The sequence below is a fragment of the Ranitomeya imitator genome, chromosome 4 (genome assembly GCF_032444005.1).
Source record: "Ranitomeya imitator isolate aRanImi1 chromosome 4, aRanImi1.pri, whole genome shotgun sequence".
In the NCBI taxonomy this organism is placed as follows: domain Eukaryota; kingdom Metazoa; phylum Chordata; class Amphibia; order Anura; family Dendrobatidae; genus Ranitomeya; species Ranitomeya imitator.
In genome coordinates this window covers 510,621,926-510,637,138 of record NC_091285.1, presented here as the reverse complement: position 1 = coordinate 510,637,138, position 15,213 = coordinate 510,621,926, and the positions used below count along the sequence as shown (strand labels likewise).

The following is a 15,213-nucleotide window of genomic DNA, read 5'->3' as shown; positions in this document are numbered from 1 at the left end:
CAGCGCTTTACAGTTTTGCACACATTATCATCACTGTCCCCGATGGGGCTCACAATCTAAATTCCCTATCAGTATGTCTTTGGAGTGTGGGAGGAAACCGGAGTGCCCGGAGGAAACCCACACAAACACAGGGAGAGCATACAAACTCCTTGCAGATGTTGTTCAAGGTGGGATTAGAACCCAGGACCCCAGCGCTGCAAGGCTGCAGTGCTAACCACTGAGCCACCGTGCTGCCCATAATAAAACTATTTTATAGAAAAAAATAAATTATTTTTGCATTGCTTTATTTTGAGAGCTATAACTTTTTTATTCACTGACGGAGCTTTCTGGTGGCTTGTTTTTTTGTGGGACAAGATCACATTTTTAGCGTTTTATTGCACTTTTTGTTCGGCGGTATCTTGATAAAGCATAGTTTTTTGTCTTGTTTTTTTTTACTTTTTTTAGGGTGTTCACTGAAGGAGTTAACTAGTGGGACAGTTTTATAGAGCAGGTCGTTCCAGATGCTGCAGTACCAGATATGTACTTTTTTTGTTTATTTTTTTACATGAATAAATGTATTTATTTGATTCACATCTTTTTTTGTTCTTAATTTGGGATTTTTTTTAAATTTTTAAAATTTTTAATAACTTTGTTTTTACTTTTTTTTACATTGTCCCACTATATCCTTACACTGACAGATCGCTGATCTGATACTCTGCAATGCTTCTGCACTGCAGACCATCAGAGCAGCTTCTGACAGGCAGGCAGGTGCTCACCAGGCACCTTCCCTGCATAACTCTGAAGGGCTCCATCTTGCGGCTGGGAGTCACCATGGAGACCATCAGCATAATGAGATCGCATCGCGTTGTGCTGATGTAAACACAGAGGGGGCTCCCTCCCTCTGCGATGCTCATCGATGACACTATTGACAGCAGCATCAGAGGGGTTAAAGGTCCGCGATCACTGCTAGCGCCGATCATGGGCGTTTCTATAGTGTGTCAGCAAATGAGCCTGCGTGATCGTGGCGCTGTGTATGTTCTGTGGTTTGTGAGAACACAGTTCCCACAGTGCCGTACATGTACGGCGCATATCTGGAAGGGGTTAAAGTTTGCTCAACATTTAGACAAGTCTGTTGAATACTGGGAGAATATAGTTTGGTCAGACGAGACCAAAGTTATACTCTTCGGATGCCATAATCCACATCATATTTGGAGGCCAAAAGGCACTGCATATCACCCCAAAACACCATACCAACAGTGAAAGTTTGGAGGTGGGAACTTCAATTGGGGTGGGGCTGTTTTTCAGCATACAGAGCTGGCAAACTTCATATAATTGAAGTAAGAATGATTAGACAAATGTGCTGATACATTCTTGATCTGCTGCCATCTGCCAGGATGATGAAGATGAAACGAGGGTGGACATTTCAGCAAGACAATGATCCCAAACACACAGAGCCAAGAAAGCTCTCAATTGGTTTCAGAGAAAGAAAATAAGGCTTCTAAAATGGCCCAGCCAATCACCTGACCTGTATCCAATTGAAAATTTATGGAAGGAACTTAAGTTCAGAGTTCATAGAAGGAGCCCATGAAGGCTTTTAAGAGAGTTTGTGTGGAGGAATGAGCCAAAATCACACGTGATCAATGCCGTTTCTCCATACAGGAGGCGTCTTGAAGCTGTCATTATCAGCAAATACTTGTACAAAGTATTAAATACATTTCAGTAAGCGTGTTCAATACTTATTCCCCGTGTCATTTTTCATTATTTCACATAACTTAATGTATGGACATCTATGGTTTGATTTCTTTGCCTGTGTGGATTGGATTGGTTGTTACCGACATCTGGTGAGAATTTCATGTCAATTACCCCTTTAGAAATATATTCACTTAGAAAACTGATTATGTGTTCAATACTTATTTCACTCACTGTATACGAGAGGACCATAAGTATGGTACGCAACATATAGTCAGCCCAAAATACAACCATTTTCTAGTGAAGCAAGGTTTTTCTTGACCGGAAAAGGCACAGCAAGTGTCTAAACACATGGATTGGTCCTGTTCTTATAATATGTTTTTACTCTTTTTAGAAGGAACTAGAGATCACAGGAACCTTCAAACAACGCAAAGTGGAACTTGTAAAACAAGGGTTTGATCCGTCTAATATTCCAGACCCCCTCTATTTTCTGGATGAGAGAGAAAAGAAATACGTCCCCATGACCCAGACTATTTATGATGAGATAAAGAATAAAAGAATCAAACTGTGAGACTATGAACAACTGGAAAGCGCTGGTCACTCTGAATTGATCCTACCCCGGGAGTTAACACTGCAGCTAGATAATTCTATATAAAAAGAGATTGTTAATGTAAGGATATGTTTGTACTTCTTAAGAGGGTTACTTAGTAACAACATCAATTCCATCAGGATGATATTAGGCGCCCCACCGGGGCCAATTTGTGAGCTGTGACCCCCTGAACTGGTTACAAAAATAAACAACATGAGCGGCTTGTGTTGTAATACAGCTGCAATACTCGGCACTGCTCATTTAGAGCAATCCATGTAAGACATTACAAAATATGATGCGGCTCGCCCTACAAAACAAATACTAGAGAAATGGACACCATGTGACCCGATGGGTTACAGGTACTAAGTAGACTTACTCAGGAGAACATAACTGATATCTATGGCTATGGTCCATACAGGCTGGGGATTTAGCGTAATAGCGGCCCTTTTAAACCACATTAAGAAGCTGTGATAATAAAATCTCAAATTTATAGAAAGGTCAAAATCAGTTGTCAAAATCCCACCCAAAGTGACATTGCTGGTATTACACCAGGTAAGAAAATGACCTATTTATGGCACAGGTTCTCTTTTACATTCCTGACTATTACTATGAATATTAATTTTAATAATAACCATGTCCTCATGTCTGCTTGTATGAAATTGAGGAAGGAAACAAAATAGTATTTGTTATCTTTGCACCTATTTACATAACTAAACACGTGTAGTTGGGACTAGCCCCAACCAATGACGTGTGGCTTGTTAGCACCCTAACCTGCGCCCGCAGGGGACCCAGCTCCCAGGGCACATGCCACTTCAGCCATCCTAAAAGGTTAGCTAGAAATACAGAGTTAACACATTAGTTATTTTGTTGTCAGATCTGTATCCATAGCCGTGGAAAATCTCACTATGTATTTATTCTCTGAGGAAAAGGGGATTTTTAGAAAGTACTGCTTTTACCTGAGCACTTTCAGTTTTAAAGCCGGCGTCACACTAGCGTATTGCATCCGATGCGAGATCATCGGATGCGATATGCTAATGACTCTCGGCTCCTGCTCGCAGTGTCATGCGTCTATACTCCGATTCTCTCGCACAGGGAGGATCGGAGCACAGCTGCGGAGGAGGCGGAGAAATGAATTTCTCCATCTCCTCCATTGCTGGGGTCCGCTTATAACGCTCAGCACTCGGATGATATCCGAGTGGTGTGCGCTGTCTCACTCGCACCCATAGGCTTATAGTGAGCCGAGAGTTTTCCTCGGTCCGAGACAATCGCACCATCCTGCGATTGTTTCGGACCGAGGAAAACGGCCGACAAAAAGTCGGCTGGTGGGAGCTTCCCCATAGCTAAACATTGGTCCGAGTGCAATGCGATTTTTTTTTTTTTTTTTTTTTTTTTTTTTTTTTTTTTTTTTTTTATCGCATCGCACTCGGCTGTTTAAAACGCCTGTGTGACGCCGGCCTAAGGGTCTACAACAGGGGTGTCAAACTGTATTCCTCGAGGGCTGCAAACAGGTCATGTTTTCAGGATTTCCTTGTACTGCACAGGTGATAATTTAATCACCAACTCATTATTTGTGTAGGTGATTAAATTATCACCTGTGCAGTACAAGGAAATCCTGAAAACATGACCTGTTTGCAGCCCTCGAGGAATGCAGTTTGACACCCCTGGTCTACAACAACTGTGCCAGTTATCTGATTCTACTAATGTCACTCATCATCAATCTGTTTCCTGACCAGTCACATAGCTCAGATGTAGATATTTACCACTGAGGCTCCAGCAATAATATCCTGAAATGTTACCAGCTTACTGCTATTTTTATGTAATTCAATAAAGAAATAATAACCATTTAAAGATAGATCGCACCTGGACTAATGTTATGCTATGGGGCTCTGCACTTGTCAACTTTTTTCATCGGACAGAGCACATCCAATGAAAAATTTCAGCGTGCCTGATTTTGATCCGATATTCATATTATACTCAGCCATACAAGTCAGTGAGGGCATGGAAATTTCAAACTGCACTCAAATTACATCTGAGTGCAGTCTGATTTCCGTGGCCTCACAGAATGGAAAAGATGGAGACATTTTCTCTTTATCTTCTCTTCATCTGAGAGAATCTGATCCCACAGCCATTATACTCTAATCAAACTCTCTTCAGAGTTTGATCAGAGTGTTATTTGCATTATCGTCCCAAATCTCTCGAATGAGATAATCTATGGCCGTCTGCACCTGCCCTAAAACAAGGTGTTTAAGATTTTTTTTTTTACTTACGAGTCAGAGCCCAGCAGACAGATTTGCATTGTTAATTAGCACAGTTTACTCTGGTCTTTTACTTTATTAATCAATAGTAAACATTTGGTTTGAAAATAATTTATAGAAGTGTATAATTTGCTTTTGTAATATTTATCTAGAACGCTATTGGTAATAAAAAAATAATATTAATAATAAATATGCGAACACCAAAACAATTATTGCTGCTGTTTACTTATTCCATAGAGAAACAATAGTTGTACATGTACTTGACACAATGAAGCTTTCAATCTAATGCTCTCATCACATTCATGAGCAGAAAACATACATTTAGAAGATTGTATGATATTTATGTGACCCTGAGGCTATGTGCCCAAGTTGCAGAATGTTTGCAGAATTTTCCTGATCAAAACCGAACTCCTTTCGCAGGAAATCTGTTCGCCTTTTCCTCACGTTTTTTTTCCGGAGCGTCCCAATACAATTATATAGTGCCAAAATCGCCAAAATTCCGCAAAATTAATGAACATGCTGCGTTTTTTTTCCACGATGCGTTTTTTTGCGGAAAAAAAAACGCAACATGGGCACAACAATGCGGAATTCCATAAAAAAAAATAATGGGATGCGTTTTCACAGTGAAAACGTGGAAAAAGTGCAATGTATGCAGATAGCCTAAGAGTTTTAGCAGCAGTTCAGCATCCCAGTCTGTTCTTTTTTCCATGCTTCATGTCCTTCCAAAATGATGCACCGATGCCTGCATTGTCCTATTATTATTATTATTTATTGTTATAGCGCCATTTATTCCATGGCGCTTTACATGTGAGGAGGGGTATACATAATAAAAACAGGTACAATAATCTTAAACAATACAAGTCACAGCTGGTACAGGAGGAGACAGGACCCTGCCCGCGAGGGCTCACAATCTACAAGGGATGGGTGAGGATACAGTAGGTGAGGATAGAGCTGGTGGTGCAGTGGCTTAGTCGACCAGTGGTTGCTGCAGATTGTAGGCTTGGCGGAAGAGGTAGGTCTTCAGGTTCTTTTTGAAGGTTTCCATGGTAGGCGAGAGTCTGATATGTTGTGGTAGAGAGTTCCAGAGTAGGGGTGATGCGCGAGAGAAATCTTGTATACGATTGTGGGAAGAGGAGATAAGAGGGGAGTAGAGAAGAAGATCTTGTGAGGATCGGAGGTTGCGTGTAGGAAAGTACCAGGAGACGAGGTCACAGATGTATGGAGGAGACAGGTTGTGGATGGCTTTGTATGTCATGGTTAGGGTTTTGTCCTACTAAATAAGTACCCATTGCTAATGGTCCACGACATTATTAACATCTCTAGTGGCTCATTGATTTAATAAGAACACTGCTGGTCCTGTGGATTAACAAACATTATCCTTATATTCTATACTCCTCATTGACATGATAAAAATGGCACTGAATCTGTAGATCAACCAATGGGCTTTTAATGTAGCCTGTAGCGGAAATGCTGAAAATCTGCAAAGCATCAGATTTATAAAACTTTGAATGGGCTCTTAGACAACATTGGACTTTGTGTCTGTGCAATCATGTCTACAATCAGTGGTGTATCGTAAAGCACTACTTCAGCATTTTTTTTGGGGGGAGGGGGGGTTCCTGACCTTAGTCTTATACTTACCAGCTGTCTTCATCTCCTCCTGGCGCCGCTCTTGTCCTGCGCTGCCATCTTGTGACTGCAACTTCTGACTGTCTGGAAGTAAGAGGAAACGGGCACAAGCTCTCAGTGTAAGTCTATGTTCTGGCCTTGTTCTCGCTACCATAGACTGACATTGAGTTGTGACTTCCGGATCGATCAGCAAACACTGGAGAAAACCAGCAGGTCACAGACTGCTGGAGAATGACTGAAGCGGTACCGATAAAAAATCAAGATGGCAAATGTTGAGTATAATACTAGTGGCATAATACTTGGATTAGTAGCACCGCAATAAAAAAATGCTGGGGTGGTGCTGTAATACTTCAGGTCCCTGAGCAACATCTTCAACATGGCCTCTCCTCTACTACTGGTCTTTTTCTTGACAAAGGGGTTCTTAAGGTCCTTCAGGCACCATAACCACTGTTGCAGCCAACCAAAAGTGAACAAAAACAATCAGAAACTACTCAAAGTTACTCTTGATTATAATAAATACGTACATGAATGTGGGACTCCCATAACATGAATGGGTTGTACAATAAATGTAACATAGACATATTTACCATTAACAAAAACAATGTTAAGATGGTTCCACAGGTCTGTGAAAACAAGCACCATGCCCGGATCTCAGCCCAAATGCAGGGTCTCCTTTCCTGGCTACCTGCCTCATATATAATATAACGGTGAGAGCGTCATTCTGTCCGAAGCCTTTATAGACTGCGCAAGCGCGATGCACCGCGCCTGCGCAGTCTGGACCAGAGTGACGCAGCCGAACTTACTTATCCCCCCCCCAATATACCGGCCATGGGGGCTCCGCACACCCGTGTATCCCCCATAATATAGCGGCCATGGGGGCTCCGTGCTCTGCAGCTCCCGCGGAGCTCCAGGACCTTCGATGATGTCACCAGCATGTGACCAGTGACGCGAGTGGGCGGAGTCAGCCCTCGCTGTGCTGGCTGCAGGGGTGTTGTACCCTTGTACCCATTATAGCCAGTGCCGCACTCAGGCAGTAAGTACAGCCACACTCACGCAGTACAGCCACACTCAGCCACACTCACACAGTACAGCCACACTCAAACAGTACAGCCACACTCAGCCGCACTCACACAGTACAGCCACACTCAGCCGCACTCACACAGTACAGCCACACTCAGCCGCACTCGCAAAGTAGAGCCACACTCAGCCGCACTCACACAGTACAGCCACACTCAGCCGCACTCACGCATTACAGCCACACTCAGCCGCACTCATGCAGTACAGCCACACTCAGCCGAACTCATGCAGTACAGCCAAACTCAGCCGAACTCATGCAGTACAGCCACGCTCAGTATAGCCGCACTCAGGCAGTACAGCCACACTAAGCCGCACTCAGGCAGTACAGCCACGCTCAGTATAGCCGCACTCAGGCAGTACGGCCGGGCTCAGTATAGCCGCACTCAGGCAGTACAGCCGCACTCAGTATAGCCGCATTCAGGCAGTACAACCACTCTCAGTACAGCCGCACTCAGGCAGTACAGCCGTGCTCAGTACAGCCGCACTCATGCAGTACAGCCACGCTCAGTATAGCCGCACTCAGGCAATACAGCCACGCTCAGTATAGCCGCACTCAGGCAGTACAGCCGCGCTCAGTATAGCCGCATTCAGGCAGTACAACCACTCTCAGTATAGCCGCACTCAGTCAGTACAGCTGCGCGCAGTACAGCCACACTCAGTACAGCCGCACTTCGGCAATACAGCCACGCTCAGTATAGCCGCACTCAGGCAGTACAGCCACACTCAGCCGCACTCAGGCAGTACAGCCGCACTCAGTATAGCCGCACTCAGGCAGTACAGCTGCGCTCAGTATAGCTGCACTCAGGCAGTACAGCCGCGCTCAGTATAGCCGCACTCAGGAGGTACAGCCGCGCTCAGTATAGCTGCACTCAGGCAGTACAGCCGCGCTCAGTATAGCCGCACTCAGGCAGTACAGCCGCGCTCAGTATAGCCACACTCAAGCATTAAAGCCACACATAGGCAGTTCAACTGCACTCAGTATAGCCGCACTCAGGCAGTATAGCCGCACTCAGGCAGTATAGCCGCACTCGGGCAGTAGAGCCAAAGAGAGAAAGATGGGAGCAACATATGGCAGAATGGAAACAGGAACAGGCAGAATGGGTACAGCACATTACAACAGAATGGGGGCACAGGATGGGAACAGCACATGACAGAATGGTTGCGCACAATGGGAGCACCACATGACAGGATGGAGCCAGGATGGGAGCAGCACATGACAGAATGGTTGCGTAGGATGGGAGCAGCACTGTTGTGAATTCTGTTATCGAACTCCTTCCTGTGGTCATGAATGGTACTTCGGCGAGTTCTGTCCATGGACTCCCTCTGGTGGCTGTGAGTGGAGCTGCTGCTTCTGAGGTTCCTTCCACAGGTGACGTAGTTTATTCTTTGGCTGGCTGCTCTATTTAACTCCACTCAGATCGTTACTCCATGCCAGCTGTCAATGTTCTTGTACTGGTTCAGTTCGCTCTTGGATCTTTCTGGCGACCTGTCTACTCCAGCAGAAGCTAAGTCCCTGCTAGTTAATTATTTGTTCATTGTTTTCTTGTCCAGCTTGCTATCATGATTTTGCCTTGCTAGCTGGAAGCTCTGGGATGCAGAGTGGCACCTCCGCACCGTGAGTCGGTGCGGAGGTCTTTTTGCACACTCTGCGTGGTCCTTTTGTAGTTTTTTGTGCTGACCGCAAAGATACCTTTCCTATCCTCTGTCTGTTTAGTAAGTCTGGCCTCCCTTTGCTGAAACCTGTTTAATTTCTGTGTTTGTGACTTCATCTTAACTCACAGTCAATATATGTGGGGGGCTGCCTTTTCCTTTGGGGAATTTCTCTGAGGCAAGGTAGGCTTTATTTTCTATCTCTAGGGCTAGTTAGCGCTTAGGCTGTGAAGAGGCGTCTAGGCCGAGTTAGGTATGCTCCATGGCTATTTCTAGTTGTGTGATAGGATTAGGGGTTGCGGTCAGCAGAGCTCCCACTTCCCAGAGCTTGTCCTGTGTGAGTTTAACCATCAGGTCGTTCCGGGTGCTCCTAACCACCAGGTTCATAACACAGCACATGACAGAATGGGGTTGCAGAATGGGAGCAGCACATGACAGGATGGGGGCACAGGATGGGAGCAGCACATGACAGAATGGGGGCGCACACATGACTGGATGGGGGAGCAGGATGGGAGCAGCACATGACAGGATGGGGGTGCAGAATGGGAGCAGCACATGACAAGACGGGGGCGCAGGATGGGAGCACATGACAGGATGGGGACGCAGGGTGGAGCAGCACATGACAGGATGGGGCGCAGGATGGAGCAGCACATGACAGGATGGAGACGCAGGATGGAGCAGCACATGACAGGATGGGGGCGCAGGATGGAGCAGCACATGACAGGATGGGGACGCAGGATGGAGCAGAACATAACAGGATTGAGACCATTTACCAATATAAATGCTCGCCACCCGGGCGTAGAACGGGTTCAATAGCTAATAAGCATATATTCAGGTCAGAAGATCCGGATATTGTGATCTCATCACAGTTCGTGTTGCATGGATGTGTAAAATTGGCGGTATAATTTTCGTAGCTTTTTGTTTAATATTTTCTTTATCTCAGGATGCTTGCTAAATGATAAAAAAGCTTAACTGATAAAAAAAAATTCAACTTCTGATTGAACTGCATAGTTTGAATTATTTATTTAAAAAAAAAAGATATGGAAAGTGAAGACGAAATATTAAAAACAGAAATCCCTGAAATGTGTTGGTTCTAACATACAATCCAATGTATAATTTATAACGATGAAACCTCACTGCTCTGTGTCATATTTTATGCAGCAGTGAACATATAATGTATGAAACTTGGTGGATCATAAAAAGCCCCTTCCATCGTACAGAGTACATATCCCTATTAACATCACTGTGAGGGGTACTTGGAGATGGGAGCGCTGTCTTTACTGTGCGCTTTTTCTAACAAAGCATTACTGATCCCCCAGTGAAGGTTTCAGATCCCACAGGAGTCAATTTATTCCAGGTTTCTTCGCCGCACACTAGAGATTCAGTTCACCGAAACAAACATACAGTACATGTGTAAAAGCACAATTAAACTCTCCAAATTAAAGGCAGATCTAAGTTTAGCAATCTGCCGGCATCATTTGGGAGAATGGCTGCTTGAGAAGGTGGAGATGAAAGTATTTATTTTTAGAAAAGACAAAGAGAAAAAAAAGAAGAAAAGCTGCCACATCCAAACTAAAGATAATGAACTGTAAGCCCCCGTAGTTTGCAGTGCAATATTTTGGCTCATAGGGTCAAGGTGTTGGTGTGCAGTGTACGAGCAATTTCTACCTTTTCACTTTTCATGACATACTGAAATATATCCTCCCCTTGTAGATACAGCTCTGGCAAAAATTTGGAATGTAATCAAGAGGATGATGGATATTCACAAGCCATCAAACAAAGAAGAACTGCTTAAATGTTTGCGCCAGAAGCAGTGTGAAAGACTGGTGGAGCCAAAGAAACAATACAGGAGAAAAGCGCCAATAGGGTCTTATCTAATGACTAGATGGTTGCCCGATTCTAACGCATCGGGTATTCTAGAATATGTATGTCCACGTAGTATATTGCCCAGCCATGTAGTAGATTGCTCAGCCACGTAGTATATTGTCCAGCCACGTAGTACTGTATATTGCCCAGTCACGTACTATATTGCCCAGCCACGTAGTAGATTGCTCAGCCACGTAGTAGATTACCGAGCCACGTAGTATATTGTCCAGCCACGTAGTATATTGCCCAGTCACGCACTATATTGCCCAGCCACGTAGTAGATTGCCCAGTTACATTGTATATTGCCCAGTGACATAGTATACAGCAGAGCCACATAGTATATTGCCCAGTTACGTAGTATATTGCCCAGTGACGTAGTATACAGCACAGAGCAACATAGTATATTGCCCAGTGATGTAGTATATTGCTCAGTGACGTAGTATACAGCACAGAGCCACGTAGCATATTGCACAGCCCATGTAGTATATTGCCCAGCTATGTAGTATATTACCCAGCCACGTATGACACAGGTTAAAAAAATAAACATATACTCACCGTCCGCAGGCGCGTTGTAGCACTGTCGCCTGTGTGGGGTGTAGGCGGCATCTTCCGGTCCCAGGGTGTGCTGATGTCGCAGTCACGTGACCGTGTCGCGGTCACATGACCGTGACGTCACGGCAGGTCCTTGTCGTGCAGGACCTGTCATGACGTCGCGGTCACATGACCATGTAGCGGTCACATGACCGTGACGTCATGGCAGGTCCTTCTGCCAGACCATCCGTGCGACCGGAACGTGCCGGTTGCATCGCGAGGAGCGGGAAAGGCGGTGTAGGTGAGTACATAATCATTTTTTATTTTTTTAATTATTTTTAACATTCAATGTTTTTACTATTGGCGCTGCATAGGCTGCGTCAATAGTAAAAATCTTGGTCACACAGGGTTAGAAGCAGCGGTAACGGACTGCATTACACCGTGGCATAACGCGATCCGTTACCGCTGCCATTAACCCTGTGTGAGGGCAAACTGGAGGGGTGTATGCAGGCGCCGGGCAATGAGTGTGGGGAGTAAAGAGCGGCCATTTTCTTCCGGACTGTGCGCGTCGCTGATTGGTTGCGGCAGCCATGACAGGCAGCTGCCGAGACCAATCAGCGAACGAATAACCGTTACAGACAGACAGAAGGACAGACGGAAGTACCCCTTAGACAATTATATAGTAGATTACCGTATATACTCGAGTATAAGCCGACCCGAGTATAAGCCAACCCCCCTAATTTTGCAACAAAAAACTGGGAAAACTTATTGACTCGAGTATAAGCCTAGGGAGGAAAATGCAGCAGCTACTGGTAAATGTCAAAAATAAAAATAGATACCAATAAAAGTAAAATTAATTGAGATATCAGTAGGTTAAGTGTTTTTGAATATCCATATTGAATCAGGAGCCCCATATAATGCTCCATACTGTTAATTATGGCCCATAAGATGCTCCATACAAAATAGGCCCCATATAATGCTCCATACAATTCATTATGGCCCCATAAGATGATCCATACAAAATAGGCCCCATATAATGCTCCATACAGTTCATTATGGCCCCATAAGATGCTCCATATACAAATATGCCCCATATAATGCTCCATGCAGTTCTGTATGGCCCCATAAATGCCCCATATAATGCTCCATGCAGTTCTTTATGGCCCCATAGATGCTCCATACAATGCTCCATTCAGTTCTTTATGGCCCCATAGATGCCCCATATAATGCTCCATGCAGTTCTTTATGGCCCCATAGATGCCCCATAAAATGCTATATGCAGTTCTTTATGGCCCCATAGATGCTCCATACAATGCTCCATGCAGTTCTTTATGGCCCCATAGATGCCCCATATAATGCTCCATGCAGTTCTTTATGGCCCCATAGATACCCCATATAATGCTCCATGCGGTTATGTCCCCATGGATGCCCCATATAATGCTCCATGCAGTTCTTTATGGCCCCATAGACGCTCCATATAGCATTGTGCCACATGTAATGCTGCTGCTGCACTAAAAAAAAAAATGACATACTCACCTCTCGTCTCTGCCAGCTGCTCCTCACTGTCCCGTCTCTCCGCACTGACTGTTCAGGCAGAGGGCGGTGCGCACACTAATACGTCATCGCGCCCTATGACCTGAACAGTCAGTGCATAGGCGGAAGACGGGGCGGTGGTGGAATGGGTAAAGGTGAACATGACATACTCACCTGCTCCCGGTGCTCCTGGCGTTGGCCCTGCATGTCCCACGTCTCCGGGAGCAGCAGCTTCTTCCTGTAGTGAGCGGTCACGTGGCACCGCTAATTACAGTAATGTATATGCGGCTCCACCCCTATGGGAGTGGAGTCCATATTCATTACTTTAATGAGCGGTACCAGTGACCACTGAACAGTGGAAGAAGCTGCAGGCGTTCGAAGACCGTGGGACATGCGGGGACCACGCCAGGAGCACCGGGAGCAGGTGAATATTTGACAGGCGTCGCTCCCCCTCACCCGCCGACCCCCCCGCCTTCCATGACTCGAGTATAAGCAGAGAGAGGCACTTTCAGCCCATTTTTTTGGGCTGAAAATCTCGGTTTATATTCGAGTATATACAGTGGGGCAAAAAAGTATTTAGTCAGTCAGCAATAGTGCAAGTTCCACCACTTAAAAAGAAGATCTGTAATTTACTGTTATGAAAGGCAATTCAGTATCACAATGGACATGGAGGTCAGAGCACATACAGTGATCTGACAATAACCCAAAATAATAGAACGAGCTCTGAGACGTGGGAACTCTGCAGACCGCAATCCCTGATCCTCTCCAAACACAACTAGAGGCAGCCGTGGATTGCGCCTAACGCTACCTATGCAACTCGGCACAGCCTGAGAAACTAACTAGCCTGAAGATAGAAAAAATAAGCCTACCTTGCCTCAGAGAAATACCCCAAAGGAAAAGGCAGCCCCCCACATATAATGACTGTGAGTAAGATGAAAAGACAAACGTAGGGATGAAATAGATTCAGCAAAGTGAGGCCCGATATTCTAGACAGAACGAGGATAGGAAAGATAACTTTGCGGTCTACACAAAACCCTAAAGAAAACCATGCAAAGGGGCAAAAAGACCCTCCGTACCGAACTAACGTCACGGAGGTACACCCTTTGCGTCCCAGAGCTTCCAGCAAAACAAATAGACAAGCTGGACAGAAAAAATAGCAACAAATAGCAAAGAAGCACTTAGCTATGCAGAGCAGCAGGCCACAGGAATGATCCAGAGAAACACAAGTCCAACACTGGAACATTGACAGGAAGCATGAATCAAAGCATTAGGTGGGGTTAAGTAGAGAAGCACCTAACGACCTCACCAGATCACCTGAGGGAGGAAACTCAGAAGCAGCAGTACCAGTTTCCTCCACAAACGGAAGCTCCCAGAGAGAATCAGCCGAAGTACCACTTGTAACCACAGGAGGGAGCTCTGCCACAGAATTCACAACAGTACCCCCCCCTTGAGGAGGGGTCACCGAACCCTCACCAGAGCCCCCAGGCCGACCAGGATGAGCCACATGTAAGGCACGAACAAGATCGGGAGCATGGACATCAGAGGCAAAAACCCAGGAATTATCCTCCTGAGCATAACCCTTCCATTTAACCAGATACTGGAGTTTCCGTCTTGAAACACGAGAATCCAAAATCTTCTCCACAATATACTCCAATTCCCCCTCCACCAAAACCGGGGCAGGAGGGTCAACAGATGGAACCATAGGTGCCAGGTATCTCCGCAACAATGACCTATGGAAGACGTTATGTATGAAAAAAGAATCTGGGAGGGTCAGACGAAAAGACACAGGATTAATAACCTCAGAAATCCTATAAGGACCAATGAAACGAGGTTTAAACTTCGGAGAGGAAACCTTCATAGGAATATGACGAGAAGATAACCAAACCAGATCCCCAACACGAAGTCGGGGACCCACACGGCGTCTGCGATTAACGAAACGTTGAGCCTTCTCCTGGGACAAGGTCAAATTGTCCACTACATGAGTCCAAATCTGCTGCAACCTGTCCACCACAGTATCCACACCAGGACAGTCCGAAGACTCAACCTGTCCTGAAGAGAAACGAGGATGGAACCCAGAATTGCAGAAAAATGGCGAAACCAAGGTAGCCGAGCTGGCCCGATTATTAAGGGCGAACTCAGCCAAAGGCAAAAAGGACACCCAGTCATCCTGATCGGCAGAAACAAAGCATCTCAGATAGGTTTCCAAGGTCTGATTGGTTCGTTCGGTCTGGCCATTAGTCTGAGGATGGAAAGCCGAGGAAAAAGACAAGTCAATGCCCATCCTACCACAAAAGGCTCGCCAAAACCTCGAAACAAACTGGGAACCTCTGTCAGAAACGATATTCTCTGGAATGCCATGCAAACGAACCACATGCTGGAAGAACAATGGCACCAAATCAGAGGAGGAAGGCAACTTGG

General features: G+C 45.4%; 1 protein-coding gene across 1 annotated transcript in view; it reads left to right on the top strand.

The window, feature by feature from the left end:
• Window positions 1-3,671, top strand: part of SLC27A2 (solute carrier family 27 member 2) — an 84,857-nt gene extending 81,186 nt beyond the window's left edge. The window contains exon 10 of the mRNA XM_069766076.1: window positions 2,063-3,671. Coding sequence (XP_069622177.1) covers window positions 2,063-2,239 — 177 coding nt within the window. The 3' untranslated portion in view covers window positions 2,240-3,671. The remainder of the gene's footprint in view (window positions 1-2,062) is intronic.
• The last annotated feature ends 11,542 nt before the right edge of the window (window positions 3,672-15,213 follow it).